General features: G+C 38.0%; 1 protein-coding gene across 9 annotated transcripts in view; it reads right to left on the bottom strand.

Annotated features, from left to right (window-relative positions):
* Lekr1 (leucine, glutamate and lysine rich 1) overlaps nucleotides 1–15,986 on the bottom strand; it is a 171,438-nt gene extending 155,452 nt beyond the window's left edge. For 2 of the 9 annotated variants that reach the window (XM_048794265.1, XM_048794266.1), the window contains exons 1-3: nucleotides 15,425–15,986; nucleotides 12,762–12,845; nucleotides 425–639 (exon numbers count right to left, since the gene is read on the bottom strand). In XM_048794265.1, coding sequence (XP_048650222.1) covers nucleotides 425–639; nucleotides 12,762–12,809 — 263 coding nt within the window. In that variant the 5' untranslated portion in view covers nucleotides 12,810–12,845; nucleotides 15,425–15,986. Of the gene's footprint in view, nucleotides 1–424; nucleotides 640–12,761; nucleotides 12,846–15,073; nucleotides 15,206–15,424 lie in introns of those variants that run through there. The other 7 variants (XM_015486937.2, XM_048794262.1, XM_048794268.1 and 4 more) reach the window with 5 other exon arrangements.
* Nucleotides 15,987–17,166: the final 1,180 nt, after the last annotated feature.

Below are 17,166 nucleotides of genomic sequence, written 5' to 3'. Positions count from 1 at the left end.
TAACTTAGAATCATGTACTAGTTTTAATGTCTTGGTATTCTTTTCAAAACACAAAGTCCTTATTCTATTAAGCTTTAAAAGCCAAAGCCATTTCAATACAAATGTTGGGTATCAAAAGTTGAATTTTAATAAATAAATCTTCCTAAAAAAATAAGATGTGTATATGTATGGGAAAAAAATTGATCCATCAACTTAAGAGTTACCAAAGTAATTGGTTTCTAATTATTCAGATAGTAAATACATTCCTCAGAACAAAGCTTCAAACTAATAATTATATTTAGTAACTATTAATATAATTAATGATCACTCAACTATATTCAAGTGTAAATTATACTTGGTAAGGAAATTCTAGAAAAACATCAAAATCTGTTTTCCGTACTTTCTTTGAAACTAAATAAATGATAGAGAAGAAAAACATTCCAACCTTTCTGTTTTGGATTCACTGTCAATTTTGTACTGTTCAAAATCTCGGCTAAGCGACTGCAGCTTTTCCTGAAGTCTCCTTTCACGTTCTACACTTTCTTGGTAAAATTTCATCTCTTTTTCCATTGCTTTCATTTTTTCTTCCATAGCCTTAAATTCATGAAGAATTAGATAGCTGACTCCACAGTATTTGCAGAACTTTTCTTCAGGAGACATCTAGAAAATAGAACACACATTTACAGAAATGATATTGTTTTAGCCCTGAAAAATAAAGTTCAACTGTAGATGTTATATTGCAACCATACTGGTCAGAGAAAAGTAAATACAGACTGTCCTATACCATGGAGTAATAATACCGCCCACATCTGGATAAAGTTTTAAAACCTAGCATACTGACTCTAAAGAGACAAAAGTCTTGGAACTACAGAAGGGTCTCTGTGATATCTCTAGGAAAGATTTTCTCTTGAAATATTTTCCATAAAATAAAACTAAAAATGGTGAAAACATCTCTATAATTCTTGTTTTAAGATGAGTTTTCCATAAAGTTGGAAGAAATCACTGCCCTTTCACCAACAATCATCTCTTTGATCCTGGAGAAGCCTCCTAGCTTTTTCAGATCTTATTTTCCTCATTTGCAAAATTATGGCATTGAACCAAATGAAATTCTTATTCACTCTAGATTCTTATTCACTTTCAACATTTTATGATTTTTACAGAATTTAACAGTCTGTCACAAAACTATAAATAGAAAAACATTTTGAACTTAACTACTTCTCCCTTGACCAGTTCTTGTCCCCTTAATAGATATGATTATACCCATTTTCAGATTAAAAACGGAGAGTAGTGACATTAAATAACCAGATGATATGTGGAGAAGTTGAGATTAAAACTCTTAAAACCAGTACTATTTATGTATCCAGACATTTGTATTATATTATCTACCCTCTGTGTCAGCTAAATCCCCTTACTTCCCTCAGATGAATTGTGCCTGGGGTTCTGATGGCACAGGGCCAGTGAAAAATGGCATTTCAGTAAAGTCAGGAAAGAGTCAGTTTTTAGTCTCAAGTATGAAGATTCCTCGAGCAGCCTCTGCTTGTTTTACTTTTCATGAGGGTTAAGAGATAGATTCATAAAATATTTGCTCTAGGGCAGTAAGGTGAAACCAACTTTTGGATGATTTCAGAAGTACTTATATTCTTCATGCAACCTCCCTTGAGACAACAGAAGCTGCTCCTTTAACTAAGCGGTACCACCTAGCAACGCCACTAAACAAATGTCAGCAGAAAGAGAGTAATAACAAATTTTTAATAAGTAAAAGTAGACTAATTTAAATATTAATAATAAAAACTTAAATTTAAAAATCATAATACAAAATGTGAGTGCCTACATCCCTCCTCTGTCACTGATTTATGAAACATCGGGGTTTGAAAGAAATCATAAGGAATATGGTTCAGTCTCTGAACAGGTTCATTGAGGTGGGTTCATCCAGCCTGGATGTTGTCCAGCTCATGTTTCAACATTCCAAAGGATGGGAAACTACTTTCCAAAGCAGGCTGCCCTATTTCTGCCACTTCTGTTTCTCAGGAAACCTTTTCTCATGTTTGCCCCAAATCTGCCACCCCAGAGCATACACTAATCCTTGTACCCCCTAGTAACCATGCAGAACGTCCCCAGACACCAACAGCCTTTCACACCAAGGTCTCTGTAATATTTGAAGACAGCTAATTGGAATATGTCATGCTTTTGCTTCTCCAGATCAACACCTCCAATCCCTTTAAACTGCTTCCCACATACAATGTTTCTGAAGTTCTTTCTCATTCCCAATAATTTTCTGAGTGTGTTTAAAGGTTCTATGCATTTCAAAGTATGTTGTTCAGAACTGAATATTTCAGAATTGAATATTTTGGTCTTATAACACAATAAGAGAGGACTCAAACATCCCTTATTCTAAAGTCTCAGTAGTAATATCATTACTAATATCTTCAAATACTACCCTAGAATACATTGGTCATTTTACTTTTAGCAATTTTATGTTGCTATTATGTACTGCAACTAACTTTTATGATAAACAATTTTAAAAAAAAATACTACAGTGCAAACCTCATGTCTCATTATACGGAATATGCCAATCATTTCCTTCTCACTGATACCACTTTCCACAGTCTTGGCTGTTCTGGGCGGGAATGTGACTAAGACTCTGTCTACCCATCCAGCCTAGCCATGGTTGATTCATGAACCAGAATTAGACACTGGACCCAAAGGAACCAAGCTCTAGGCTGGGATAAGCCACTATGTCTGTAAGTGTTGATGAGTCAAGCATTTGGGTTACCCTTGCAGTAACCATAAGGGAGAGGGTCATGTGCAAGACCTAGAGTAAGCCACAGTACTTGAATGAGACGGAAGAATGAGCAGATGAATGCACAGAGAAGCCAAGGCAACATTGTGGCTCCAGAGAGAGAAAGCAAAAATGGAATCAGTCACTGTCTTATGCCTAGTGACTTTTCAGTTCCCTGCTTAGTCCTTCTTAAGACCTGGCTGTCTTGGGATCCATGCCCAATCTTCTTCTACTATTCTCTTTTCCACATTAAGCTACATCTTCCTTGAAATTAATACTTCCCATTCTATGATGTGAGCATTCGGCTTTTCAGATCCAAGTACAGAACTATAAATGTAAATATCTCTCTTATATAATCTTAAACATATAGAGAGATCATAGATCATGAGATATATATCTAGATTCAACCTTTATTTGTTAAGTTTGGCATCCAGAAAATTCTCAGCTTTGTGTCTTTTGCAAGTTTGATCCTTATAAGTCATTTTATCCACCTATTGCTTTGATTTAGAAACACTGATATGAAAACACTGAGGCTAGAATTTCATAGCATGTCATATCACCCTGGCGAACACTGATCCATTACTCAGTCCATTCCAGGTACAACTCTTCATCTGATTGTTAAACTACCCAGTTATCTTCATAAACAGCCTAAAATTCTTCACACTTTCTTCAAGAATATTACAAACTTTATCAAGTATCTTCACAGAGTCCATGTATTCTATGTCTAATACAGTTACTGGGTCTTAAAAAATGAAATGGCAAGACCTACATGCTGCCTGTTAATATAAAATTGGTCCAAGAGTTACCATTTTGGGTAATATAGCCTCACAAACCACCTTTTAACAATCTATTCTAAAATCTTGTCTGGAATTGAAATTAAGCTCACTGATTATAATTTATAGGCATTTCATACATGGAACAGGGTTTATGTACTATTCTCTTTCTACGAGTCCTCAAAGATAATAAAGAGTGGTTCTGTGATCCCATTCAAAGCCACTATCATCTCCCAGGAAAATAATTCACCCGGGTAAAGAGATCTCAATTAATTCAGAGCAGATGGGTATTTTTATCATAATTCCTTTGCCCATCTAGAGTTTTGGTTCCTCCTCATCAATTTGAAAATTATATTGCTTACTCCAAAACACTTTCCTCCTTAACCTTTGCTTACTAATCACAGTTCTTGCCCGCATCTTAAAAAAAGGGCCTTATCCTTAATCTAAAGAAAACCCTTAAAGGACAGAATATATTTGTAGTTTGATGCACAAAACAGAAATAGTTTAAACTTCACGTTGTGAAAGCTATTAGAATAAATAACATTAATCATAGCTATCAAAAGACGAAAAGTTGAAATAAGTGAGGCAATGATTTCAGAGGTTTTCTAGAAGTTCAGCAAAAAAAGAAAAAAAATGATATTCATTATGATCTAGAAATCAAAACAATAAAACTATAATAATAGTTCCACAAGAATGGTCTCCAGACTTCAGCTGGGGAAACCAGAACCCCCAGATGAACTATGGTAAGGGTACTGCACACAACGCCATTAAATTGAAAATAATTTTCTATAAGCAAAATTGCAAACAAAAAATGTAATAACCTTTTTAAATTTTTAGTGTCTATATGGGCTAAATTACTTAGGACATTTTTGTGAGACTTGAGAAGATATGAAATATTGTAATTATGTTTCCAAATGAAGAAAGTAAAAGCTGTTTTTTTGTGAAATATAATTTGTGCTTCATTCTTATAACGTGGTGTTATATCATCTCCTCGTTTTGAAAGTAAAATAATGATACGCTGTCATTCTTGACAAAAGGGCTATCATTAGCAGACTGCTTCTGCTGCTACAATGTGCACTTTGGAGGCGGCATTAACAAATGCAGAGTCATTGGGAAACAAATTACAAAACAAACCTCCCAAATGCAGTCTTTGTACTTTTCAAATTATAGTTATTTAATATAAAAATCATGTCAACTTTTTAAAAGGTTAAGTTAAGCTTCAGGTCCTTTTTGGGAGTCCTGTCTGTACTTCAGCTAGAAAAGGCACTTAGCACCCCCCTGGTGCCCAGCTGAGGCACTGTTTGTTCCAAAATCTGTGCCTCCTTTCTTCTCCCACCCATCCCATGCCTTCTATGCTTGGATAAGGAGAAAAGAAACAAACTATGCACAAAGGTAAGAGTGACAGCACTAGAAAACCTTAGGCCTTTTAAGAGATTTTTTCATTTTTTTAAATGCCTTTATTCAAAACAATAAGGGTTTGACTACTAAATTTCATTCAGAGTGGCAGAAAAATTTTGAGAGAGGACAATAAACCCTTGGAGCCATTAGTCACACAAACCACCTGACCATTTTCTAGGCCATCAGGACTGCTCCTCTTTATTAAGTTAACTTGCTGCACCAATTTAAAAATCAAACCAGCAAAAAGCAGTATCCAAAGAACCTACAGCTACCTTCTATTAATACTGAGTCTAAGGTGCTTTTCCCCTAAGATTGGGAAAAAGGCAAAGATGTCTACTCTCACTGCCCTTGTTCAACAGGCTATTGGAAGTTGTAGCTAAAGCAAGAAGGAAGGGGAAATAAAGGGCATACATATTGGAAGGAAGAAATAAAACTGTTCCTATTTGAGATGACATGATTGTCTACATAAAAAATTCCACAGAATCTATAACAAAACTTAGAATTAGTAGTTTAGCAAGGCCGCATGACTCAGGTACATGTAGAAAAATTAATTGTTCTTATATATATTTCCAATGAGCACAAAAACACTGAAATTAAAATACAGACCTCAGGGCTGGGGATGTAGCTCAGCAGTGGGTACTCGACTAGCAACGCTAAAGGCCCAAGGTTTGAGGCCAGCACAGCATAAATAAATAACAAAATAACAACTACAACTGCTCAAAAAAAATTTAATACTTAGGTGTAGAACTAACAAAATATGCACAGGATTTACATGCTGAAAACAACAAAATGCTAATGAAATAAACTGAAGATCCAAATAAATGGAAAGACATGCTCTGTTTATGGGTTGGAAAACTCAAAATATTACAATTAAAAAATTCTTGTAGGTATTATTCAATTCCTACAAGAATCCCAGCAAGATGCTTTGTAGATACAGTTATAATTATTCTCAAATTTATATGGAAGCAGGTATAGTGCCACATGCCTATAATCCCAGCAACTGAAAGGTTGAGGCAGGAGGACTGGAAGTTCCAGGCCAGCCTGGGCAACTTAGCAAGACTCTGTCTCAAAATTAAAAATAAAAAGGACTGGGAAAGTAGCTCAGTGATAGAACATCCCAGGTTCAATCCCCAGCACAAAATAATAATAATAATAATAATAATAGGAGGAGGAGATAGAAAGTCAGTCAAAGGAACTAGAATAGCCAAAACAATCCTGAAAAAAAAAAAAAAAGAATAATAAAATGAGAGGGATCACTCTATCTGATTTTAAGATATACTGTATAGTCACAGTAATCTAGACTGTATGGTTCTGACAGAAGGAAAAGAACATACATTGATGGACCAGAATACAAAACCTAGAAATGAAGCTATATAAATATGCCAAACTGATTTTTTTAAAGGTACAAAAGAAATTTAATGAAGGAAAGATAGCCTTTTCAACAAATGTGCTTGTACAATTGGCTAGTCATAGGTTAAAATAAATAAATAAAAGGACCTATACCTCATGCCTAGTTGCAAGAGTACATTCAAAATGAACCATGTAAAACATAAAAGTAAGATTTTAGAAAAGGAACAGGAGAAATACTTTGGATCTAAACTAGTCAAAAAGTTCTTACAGGGCTGGGAATGTGGCTCAAGTGGTAACACCCTCGCCTGGCATGCATGGGGCGCTGGGTTCGATCCTCAGCACCACATAAAAATAATAAAATAAAATTTAAAAAAAGACGTTGTGTCCACTGAAAACTGAAAAATATTTTAAAAAAAGTTCTTACACTTCTAAAAATTTATGTATTGAAATGTGTTAATTTGGTGCAATAACATTCCATTTATACTTATAAAAAAAACTTCTTGATACCAAAAGCATGACCCATAAATGGAAAATTTAATAACCTGGACTTCATCAAAATGAAACACTTTTGCTTTGCAAAAAAAAAATAATAATTAAAAACTGTGAAAATGACAAAAAGCTATAGACCATGAGAAAATATTATCAAACCATATTCTGATCAGTACCTACATTATGTAAAAAATTCTCAAGACTCAACAGTTTAAAAAAGTCCAATTAAAAAATGAGCAAAAGATTCATGAGAAGACACTTCACAGAGGAGAATATACAATGCCAAATAAGCACAAGATAAGAGAATCAACATTACTAGCCACAGGAAAACGCAAATTAAAACCACAACATCTATCACTGCTCACTAGTGACAGCTTCAAATGCCAGCAAAAACATGGAGAAGCTGGATCGTTCACCTACTGCAGGTAAGAGTGTAAAATGGTATAGCCACTCTGCAATGACTTAGCAGTATCTTCAAAAACCCGACATGTAACTACCATACAACCTATCAATTAATCTCTTAGGCATTTATCCTAGGAGAATGAAAACATACAGCCCCATAAACAAATGTTCATAGCAGCTTTATATGTAACAGACAAAACCCAGAAGAAACACGGATACTCTTCAGCAGGTGAATGAAAAAATTGGTGTGCTCCCAACATGGAATACCACCTAGCAATAAAAATAAATAAACTAATAATATAAACAATAACCCACATGAAGCTCCAGAGTAAAAAGAAGTCAATCCTAAAAGGTTACAAAATGCAGAACTGTATTTAAATAACATTATTGAAAGAACAAAATGACTTAACCTCAGATCAGTGTTCCAAGGTAGTGCCCTGGGCTGGAGGGAGGGAAGAAGACTGGGGAAGCTACCGGGAATGTGGTAGAGAATACAGCTAGAGAAGGAAGGGCACATGAGGAACCACTGTGCTGTAGCCATCGTCAGTATCCTGGAAGTGACACTATTCTTTAGTTTTGCCAAGTGTTACCCCAGGGAAAGCCGAGGAAAGGATACAAGGTATGATTTCATACAACTGCAAATGAACCTACAATTATCTTAAAATAAGCTTAATATTCAAATAATAAAAATAAAAATAAATCAATCTGGGATTAAAATACCATAAATTAATTTAAAAAGATATTTTGATGAGCACTATCAGGCTTCATAATCTATAATTACACATGACACACTTACATCTACATAAATATGCTTCCAAAGTATATTTCCCCCAATGCCTACTTTTCTGTTAGGAAACCTTAGTAAACTTCATGCTCTTCTATGGCCAGTTGGCAAAAGTAGTTTTGACTACAAACTGACAAAATTTTCACGACTCATAATAATATTCTGGAAACAAACTGTTTTTCCTACTGAACTATTTTGGATCAAAACATTAGGTGAACAATCTCTCCAAATTCATAACTACATTTTTGTCATTAAGTTTTAAAACTACAGTTGCTTAAAAATATACCACACATAGAAATACACATATATCTCCACTTTCCAGGATGTATGGTCTAACATTTCCATGACCATTTTCTGTTTTCCACTACTCTCATTTAACACAAAATCTGAACTTAGCCACTATGGCCCAAAATGACCTGGAAAATCAAGTTTATTTTTTCTGGCAATGACAATCTGTGCTTGGAAATATAAAACTGTTATTCTGAATAAATTTTAAAGTTCCAAAGTACTAAAATTACTGAAACAGGACAGAATGAGCTGTTTGTGCTGGGGAAAGGGATTGCTACCCAGAAGGAACAGTGTGCTCTCCAGTCCTGCACCACCACTTCTATTGTGCAAAATAAACAATTCTGGTCTCTTTATTTCACTGTGTCATGTGGTAAGAAAGATCTCCTAAAACTAAAATCCTATAACAAGCCTTCATTTTGTCACCATTTTAAAAATAAGAGATCAATTTTGCTTGTGCAAATGAACTGAATTTTCTACTAGTTTGCTACTGTTGTGTTGGCTGCTCCTGTGAACCCCAGCAAAAATAGCCAAAGGAAAATTGTTCACTCGTTTTTTTCTAAAAAGAGGACTTCACATGTCTCTAAAGTGAACTGATATTCATGAAGGGGAGAGATAATGAATCATTACTTGGCTGACCTATATTACTTTAGTTTTAAATTATGAATTGTTTAAACTTAGAATGATACTGTACTCTGCTTTCAGAATGAGGGACGAATATTCCAGCATCACTGCTGATCACCTGAGGTCAGAGAGATAGGAATCTGCACAGACCACAGAAGAGCAGATCTGGAGATATGGTCTAAGTAAAGACAGAACAGAAATGTACAATCCAGCAGTAGACAAAGGGGACAAGAGTGGCCTTCCTGTCTAGTCAATGGCCTCTTACATCTTCAGCCAGGCAAGAGGATGGAAGTTCTAGAAGTTCTGTGTTTGGTCAAACATCATGATAAAAAGCAAAAAGACCCAGGAAATGAAGTCAAAGGTTATCTCATGTCTTCTTTCCTAAGGTTCCCTTGAGATATGTGACCAGGGGAGGGTGATTTAACAATCTGCCTCCTAGGCAGGTGGCGGATTCTCCAACTGAAGCTTATCATCATTCCTTAACTTCTTCACATTTTCTTGCAATTCTCCTTTCCCCACTACTTATTTTGCTAAAAAACAGTATAATGTAATACAACCATTTTTGCATTCTAAAGTGTCAACCATCCATATTTCCATATTACATAACAAAAGTAGAAAAAATAAATAAGAAAGTCCCCTCACCTCCTCCTCTCTGCCCCTACACTACACTTCCTTGCCTCTGCCAGAAAGAAAGCACAAGGAGGGGTTTCTCTAGAAAGAGAAGTCAACATACAGTGACACAAAAAGTTTAACACAAGAACAGGAAAGAATGGGGGAACAGCTTTAATAGACCCATCACCACACAGATACACCCAACTCGATTTTTTTTCTCCAATAAGGAAATAAAGCACATTTTCCAAGCCATTGTGGAAAATATTATTTTTCTTCATCTTAAAAATGCATTGGTTCTAATCTTAAATGTCCCTGATACCACTATAATCTATACAGGCCAATTATCCCTTATGTAAAATGCTAGGGACCAGAAGTATTTCAGATTTCATCTTTTTCAGACGTGGGTATAAGTACACACAAATAATGAGATTGTTAGCTTTTCATTGTTGTGAACAAAAATACTTGACACAAATAACTTAAAGGAGGAAAAATTTATTTTGGCTCAGAGTGTCACAGGTTTTAATCAATAGCTGGCTGGATCCATTGCGCTGTGCTTGAAATGAGGAAGAACATCATGGTGGAAGAGAAATGCTGGGGGGGGGGGGCGGAGAGGGACAAGACACAGACCCAAAGGGTATACCCCCAGTGACCTACTTCCTCTAACCATGCCCCATGACCTACAGTTTTCACCTCCTCCCAGTAATCCATTTAAATTGTTAATCCACTAAATAGATTAATCCACTGATTAGGTTACAGTACTCATGATCCAATCATCTCCCAAAAGTACCACCCCTGGACACTGCTGTTTTGGGACTAAATCTTCAACACATGAGATTCTGGGGGATATTCCAGATCCAAACCATAACAGTGATCTTGGAACTAAAGTCTAAATAAATAATTCATTTAGATTTCATATTTACCTTTTATGACGTCATAAGATAATTTTTATACAATATATTTAATGTGCTTGAAACAAAGTTTTGTGGTACGGAATTTTCAATTATAACATAGTATTGGCCTTCAAAAAGTTTTGAATTTTGCAGCATCTTGGATTTCAAATTAGGGATGCTCAACCTGTATATCCATATATTTTACATGGTTCTGTATAAAGTAATATATGCAAGCTGACTAAATAGATATATTGCCCAATAACTAGGCAATTAAACTAATTAAATTATGGACAATGCAGACAAATCAAACATAAGTAAGAAGTTATGGAAAACAAATGTTTATTTTTAAAAAATATTTTTATAAGCTTTGGGAAGCATGAACACATTTCGGCTGATTTATAATCAAGCATCCAGATATATAACAAGCATAACAAATACTTTTTGTATAAATGTGTCTAACTTAGGCCGGAAGATTTCAAGTTCTAAAGACTGGGTAGGATGAAAGCTACAACCAGCACACTTGTCCAGGGAAGTGGGCAGCTGAGCCCCTCCAGGTGTCCCTATTTCTCTGCACTGCCTCAACAGCTGCTGGCCATTCCTGCTTTAGAGTCTAACTACAGATTCATAAAATGCTTGGTTTTGGCATTTTTAAAACAATTTAAAGTGCCCAAGAGAACATACACTCTTCAACTCATTAAAATAAATGTTTTATGCATTCAAAGCACTAAAGTTATTACACATTGTCTAGCCTGGCTATCTTTTTCTCACCAGAAAGTTTCTGTGCCTTTGGCCTACAGATATATCCTCCAAGGACCAGTAACACAGTTCCATGTCCTATATAAAGCTGCCCTTTGACTACCCGAATATTCAGGATTCTTCTTTCCACCTTCTCCATTCTCTTAACAGGGACTAGTAATATGGAACTTAAATCACATACTGTCTAACAGAGGGTTAATTTTTAAATTTTATTGTTGTTGTTGTAGATGGACACAATACCTTTATTTATTTATTTATTTATTATGTGATGGTGAGGATCGAACCCAGGCCTGTCACATGCGAGGAAGCGCTCTACCACTGAGCTACAACTCCAGCTCCAGAGGATTATTCTAATGTCACTTTATATCTTCTTTTTGACAGGTGATTAGGATCTGAAGTGATTATGACCTTTGTAGATTTTGTTTTGTTTTGTTTTGCTTTGCTTTTTAAACCTCCAAGTATTCTACAAGTGGAGGGAACTCAGTTCAGGCAAGGACATTCCATATCTGCAAACACACGTAAGCACCATTTCTCAGATGAGCAGAAGCCCAGCTAAGTGCTCCCCATGCTCACCACTTTACACTTAACTTCAAAAACTAGGTGCGACAATTTATATGACTTTTTTATAACTGGACTTTCCTTAGAATTTCTGCTAATTTGCAGTTTATACAAATCTGAAGGACATGCAGTAAGAATAAAAACAGGCAGCTCAAAGCAACATGCACAATGGACCAAAGCATATCTGACAGCTGACTGTAATTTCCATTTAAAAGGTAATAAATCAATTATTTAAGAGTTGCCTGTAATTTATTGAAAAACCTATATGATTAATAATAGCTAAGGTCTGAAGTTTAAACTCACAATGTCGATAATTTTCCAAAAATATTTAGAAAATTATTCTACTAACGACGTATGGATTGCCAAACTAAATATGTAAGAAATGCTTTTGCCTAAGGACAGATGTGACCTAACAGGGATGATAATAGCATAGCAACAGTGAAGAATGGATTGCTATCCAGATTAAATGTGTGATACACATCAAAGGGCTTAATACAGTGCCTGGCACACAGTACATGTCAAAAATCAACGTAAGCACCAGTGCAGTGGCACATGCCTGTAATCCTAGCATCCTGGGAGGCTAAGGCAGGAGGATCCCGAGTTCAAAGCCAGCCTCAGCAACTTGCCTCAGCAACTTATCAAGGCCCTAAGCAATTTAGCAAGATCCTAGCTATACATAAAATATAAAAAGGGCTGGGTATTTGGCTCAGAGGTTAAGCGTCCCTGGGTTCAATCCCTAGAACAAAAAAAAAAAAAAGTAAGGGCACTACATAGAGACAAACTTAGCATCGTAAGAAGTTATGAACATGGGCATTTCTAATTTTCACTAGGGCTCCACAACCACCTGGTTAAGTATTGCACTGGAATTATTTGTCTTCTTTTAGAGGAACATATATTATTTGCACTGAATTGAATTCTACAGTTCTGTCCACTGTGCTTATTTCCTCTCCCATTCCACCAACTCACTGAAGATTCTGTAAACAAAATTAAAAACCTTTAAGGTCACTCCCTGTGTTTTAGAATTATTTAATTGGTAAAATGTTTCTAATGTTATGTTGTAATAACAAAATATAACATCATACCTTTTGGATTTCTTCAGGTAAAGCATGCATGGGAATGTGACGATCCATAATTTCCCAAAATTCAGAGTTCTGAAGCAAAATAGTCTAAAGACATTGATGGCAATAGTCAGAAATAAAATAATGTGAAAATTGAAAATTAAGATGATTTATAAATTCTTAGAAGTTTTGGGAGATGGATAACTGTTTCAACAGATGTTTGTTTCATCAATTAAGTGTTGAAGGTACAACTTGGGTTTTCTCCATTAGCATTTAAACTGATGAAGTACAGAAACAATATTTAATTACCAGATTAAATCGGCACATAAGCACTCAAAAGTCATCAAAGTATCAGAAGCCAAGTGCCAGTTTTACTTAAGATGGACATTTCTATAATTTCATAAAGATATTTTACTTGTAACAGATTTTTATTTTCTAATAAAAAAAATTCTAGGGCTGGGATTGTGGCTCAGTGGTAGAGAAAACTTGCCTAGCACATTTGAGGCACTGAATACAATCCTCAGTACCACATAAAAAAATAAATAAAATAAAAGGTATTGTGCCCACCTACAACTAAATTTAAAAAAAAAAAAATTCAATAAGAATCTCTAGCACTACTTTCATAAAACCACAGAGGATGAATGGAGCATTTCACATTCTTTTTATTTCTTTAATCCTTCCCAAATATGTTGAAAGGGCAGCTAGTCCAATCTGAGTGACAGTTGTTCATATATATCTAAGCAGTTAAGAAGCCATATCCCCAGCCCCACCAGAAAGTGCCTTCTCTAACTTTAAAAATTATTTTCGGGGGCTGGGGATATGGCTCAAGCGGTAGCGCGCTTGCCTGGCATGCGTGCAGCCCGGGTTCGATCCTCAGCACCACATACAAACAAAGATGTTGTGTCCGCCAAAAACTAAAAAAATAAATATTAAAAAATTCTCTCTCTCTCTCTCTTTAAAAAAAAAAAAGAAGGGGAAGATGTGGAAAGTCAGATGACACCAGCAAAGGATTCCACAGCACAGAAGGTGTCCTGAGTTAGGGACAAGAGCAATCTAAGAGTTCAGGGGGAAAAAAATGTCCTGTCTGTTAGGTAGGGCAGGTATTTAGTGGATACTTATTGAGGTTTTCTGCCTCTGGTCAGGGAAGGATTTTGACAAAAGAGACCGGAAACACACAGAGCGCTATCAGACAGAACAACTCCAACCACAATAAGGATAGCAGGAAAATTGTAGTTGACAAATCAATCAATAAATAAAATCCTGCTGTGGCATTATTTTTGTAAAGCATGCAACCACTGGTTGAAAAGAGGATTCTTCATCCCCAGTTAGCACAAACATTTCTCTTTTCAGTGAGTTGCTATGGAAAACAAGTAACTAATGAATAGTCTTCTCATATAAAACATAATACTATATGTGGTTCTTAAAGTTAACCCAGGTCAAGCATAACAGTAAACTTAATGGCCAACTACCTAACCTGAAGTCTGGCAGACCGTCAGTCATTTGGCTGAAGACTGTAAGGTTCATTATTTTCATTTCTGCTATTTTATAGTGGACTCATTATTAGTAAAATAAAATGGTAACATCTTCAATTTCATTGGTAGTGACTTTCTTCCTAAAATGACCTACTAAATCTTTTTAAATATTACTCATAAAAGTATTTAAGATCCCGGATCCGAGCGATAATGCAAACAAGAGGCACTAGCAGAGGTTACCTTCATCATTTATGAATCTATCCCAATTTAGGGCCTTACTATACCAATGGAAGGAATGGGCAGGTTCTGATTACTGAGGAAAAATCTAAAAATAAGATATTCTGTCAAGCCAGAAAACTCCACAATGCAGAAAGAAAAGTTTTATTACTGAAGAAGCATTTAGCTAGATTTCAGTGCTCCTCACAGCCAATCTGGTGAAGAGACTACAAAGAATCCCATTCTTTTTATACAGCCAAGAAAACACATGCACGTGTTCGTTACATACATGTCGCAAGAAAATTGGTCACTTGTCCTCACGTAAGAGGACTTAATGCTATATATTGTCTTATAGTTTTAATTATTGTTTATAATTACCACCAGGTAATTGGTGCTAGCTAATTGTCGTCACGCTAAGGAGCATAGGCAGGTAGTTACAACCAAGAGTTGGGCGTCCTGGCTAAACAAGCTTCTAAGGCGTCAAGCAGAAGGGGCTCAGTTTTCCTTGATGTTTGCTTTTTTTTCCTTTCTTTTCTTTTTTATGTTTGCATTTGAAAGAAATGGCTTCCAGGTCCTCAGAAAAGCATTCCTGGGTCTTTATAAAGATTTGCTTGCATTCTGAGAGGAAGAGAGAAGGCGTTCACAAACCCTTCGTTTCTCCAGAAAGTCAGGGCTCGCCTTCCCGCGCTCCCGGCAACATGGAAAGCGGTCACCGGGCGCGCTGACTGGGGTCTCACACCTTCCGCCGCGGTGCTCCGGCACCTGCTCTCCTTGCGGGCCCACTTCCAGCGTCGGTGGGGCCCCTGCTCCCGCCCGGTACGACGCCCACAGTGCGGCCAGAGCGGCGGCCAGGTCTCGGACCTCCCGGAGCGGGGGCAGCCCCCAGGGCACGATGGGGAGTCGCCTTCCGCTCCGCCGCGGCCGGAAGGCTCCCGGTGGCGAGAGCGGAGCGCGTGTCCCGGCCCCGACCGGCCGCCGCGGGACGCCGCCGTCTCTCACCTAGACCGCCATCCGCCGGGGACGCGGCGCTCAATCTCCGGGGCGACCAGCGGCGCGCAGGCATGACGTCAGAGAGCGGCGACGTCAGACCCCCGCCTCCGCCGCCCCGAAGTGGAAGCGCAGCGCTGCGTCGGCGGGCGTCGCGAGAGAGCGGCCGAGCGCTTCGGCTGACCGCGCTCGTTTCGGCCCCGCCCCGCCGCACACGAGGCAGCGCGCCGGGCTCTGTGCCCAGCCGGGCCGCGGAGGCCATGGGGTCACGGCAAGCTGGCCGCCGCGCTGCTGCGAGGACGTGGGCGTGGCGTTCGCCCTGGACTCGAACTCGCGCTCAGTAAGGCCACCATGCAGAGACGCCCGGTCCCCGCCTCTGTACAGAAGGCTGCCCCCGCGGCACGTGACCGGCGTCCCTTCTTCACACCTGCGTTCGTAAAACAGGTACTTGCTGACCACCTGCTAGGCTCCCCGCACTGCGTACCCACGGCCAGCTGACGGTCGTAACTGACCTCGGCTGCCCCTGCCAGTGACATGGTTAACTGGTGACGCATTCCCAGTCCAGGTCTCCTTGAGGAGTCTGTGGAGTCCAAAGGGCAGTTCTTCCGGAAACCCAGGCAAACAGTTACGTTAGCTAGTAGAGAAAAGACACTGTTGAAGAAAATAAGGCTGAGTCGTTATGAATAAAGTGAGTGACACCTGTAGAGAGCGACGTGCTCCAGTGACGCAGAGAAGTGCTAGTACAGGGGTCAAACTGCTGGTTGATAACTGTTTATTAGTGCAAATGACAGTGGAGAACTGAATACTTCCTGAAAGCCTTGTTCCTCCAGGCACTAAAAGTCTAGGAGATCGACACTTAACCTGACTTTTGCCCCACTGCCTGACATTGACTTTTGTTTCCACTCCTTAAAGAGTATTCCTTATCTGGGCAAGATAGACAGTAATTAAAGGATGGAAGAAAGAACGGATGCAGAGAACTGCCAGCCAAGTGATCAAGCACAGCACAAAGAACTTCCAGAGCTATCCATGCACCTCATGCTTCTTTGAGGGATAGTGAGGGTGGGACTGTTCTCATTTTATAACAGTGGGAATTTTAGCTGTAGGGCACAAAAAATCATTCATCCAGTTCTTTGCACACCTAAAACAAGATCTCTGTGTTCTGAGCTAGCTTCACATTTTTTAGTGACCAGATTTTGTTCTTAAGATATCACAGAGTGTGTTTATGTCAACCTAGATCAGGTAGCCTATTACATGCCTAGACTATATGCTGTATATATGTTCTTGTGGCACGACCTATTATTCCTAGGGCCACAATGACAAAACATCAGGCGATTTATGTCAAGCAGAAGAAAAAAAATGATGTGATTTAGAGACTTGGTAAATACAAAATGCATGAAGTGAGCCCAAGTAACACCTATGCTGTGTTAAAATTTTTAGTGAGTAGGAATAATTCTAAATGATAATCTAAGTATGGAATAACAATACATAAACCATCACAGCGTCATTTGTTGCCTTTTTCAAGTAACTGGTGTTGTGTCCTGTACATGTGTGCACTACATGTTAGGAGAAGCACAGCAGGTGTGCTGACACTCAGCATCATCACCAACCCAAGCAATGAGCTGCATTAAAACATCACCATGGCTTGTGACACCACTAGGTGATAGTAGTCTCTCAATGCCTTCATAATCTCTCAGGAACCACTGGGGTCTAGCATTGACCAGAACCACCTTGGTACAGCATGTGCAGCAGAATGA

The sequence above is a fragment of the Marmota marmota genome, unplaced genomic scaffold, assembly GCF_001458135.2.
Source record: "Marmota marmota marmota unplaced genomic scaffold, marMar, whole genome shotgun sequence".
Classification (NCBI taxonomy): Eukaryota; Metazoa; Chordata; class Mammalia; order Rodentia; family Sciuridae; genus Marmota; species Marmota marmota.
Note: the sequence above shows the minus strand (reverse complement) of the source record. Positions and strands in the feature narration are given on the sequence as shown.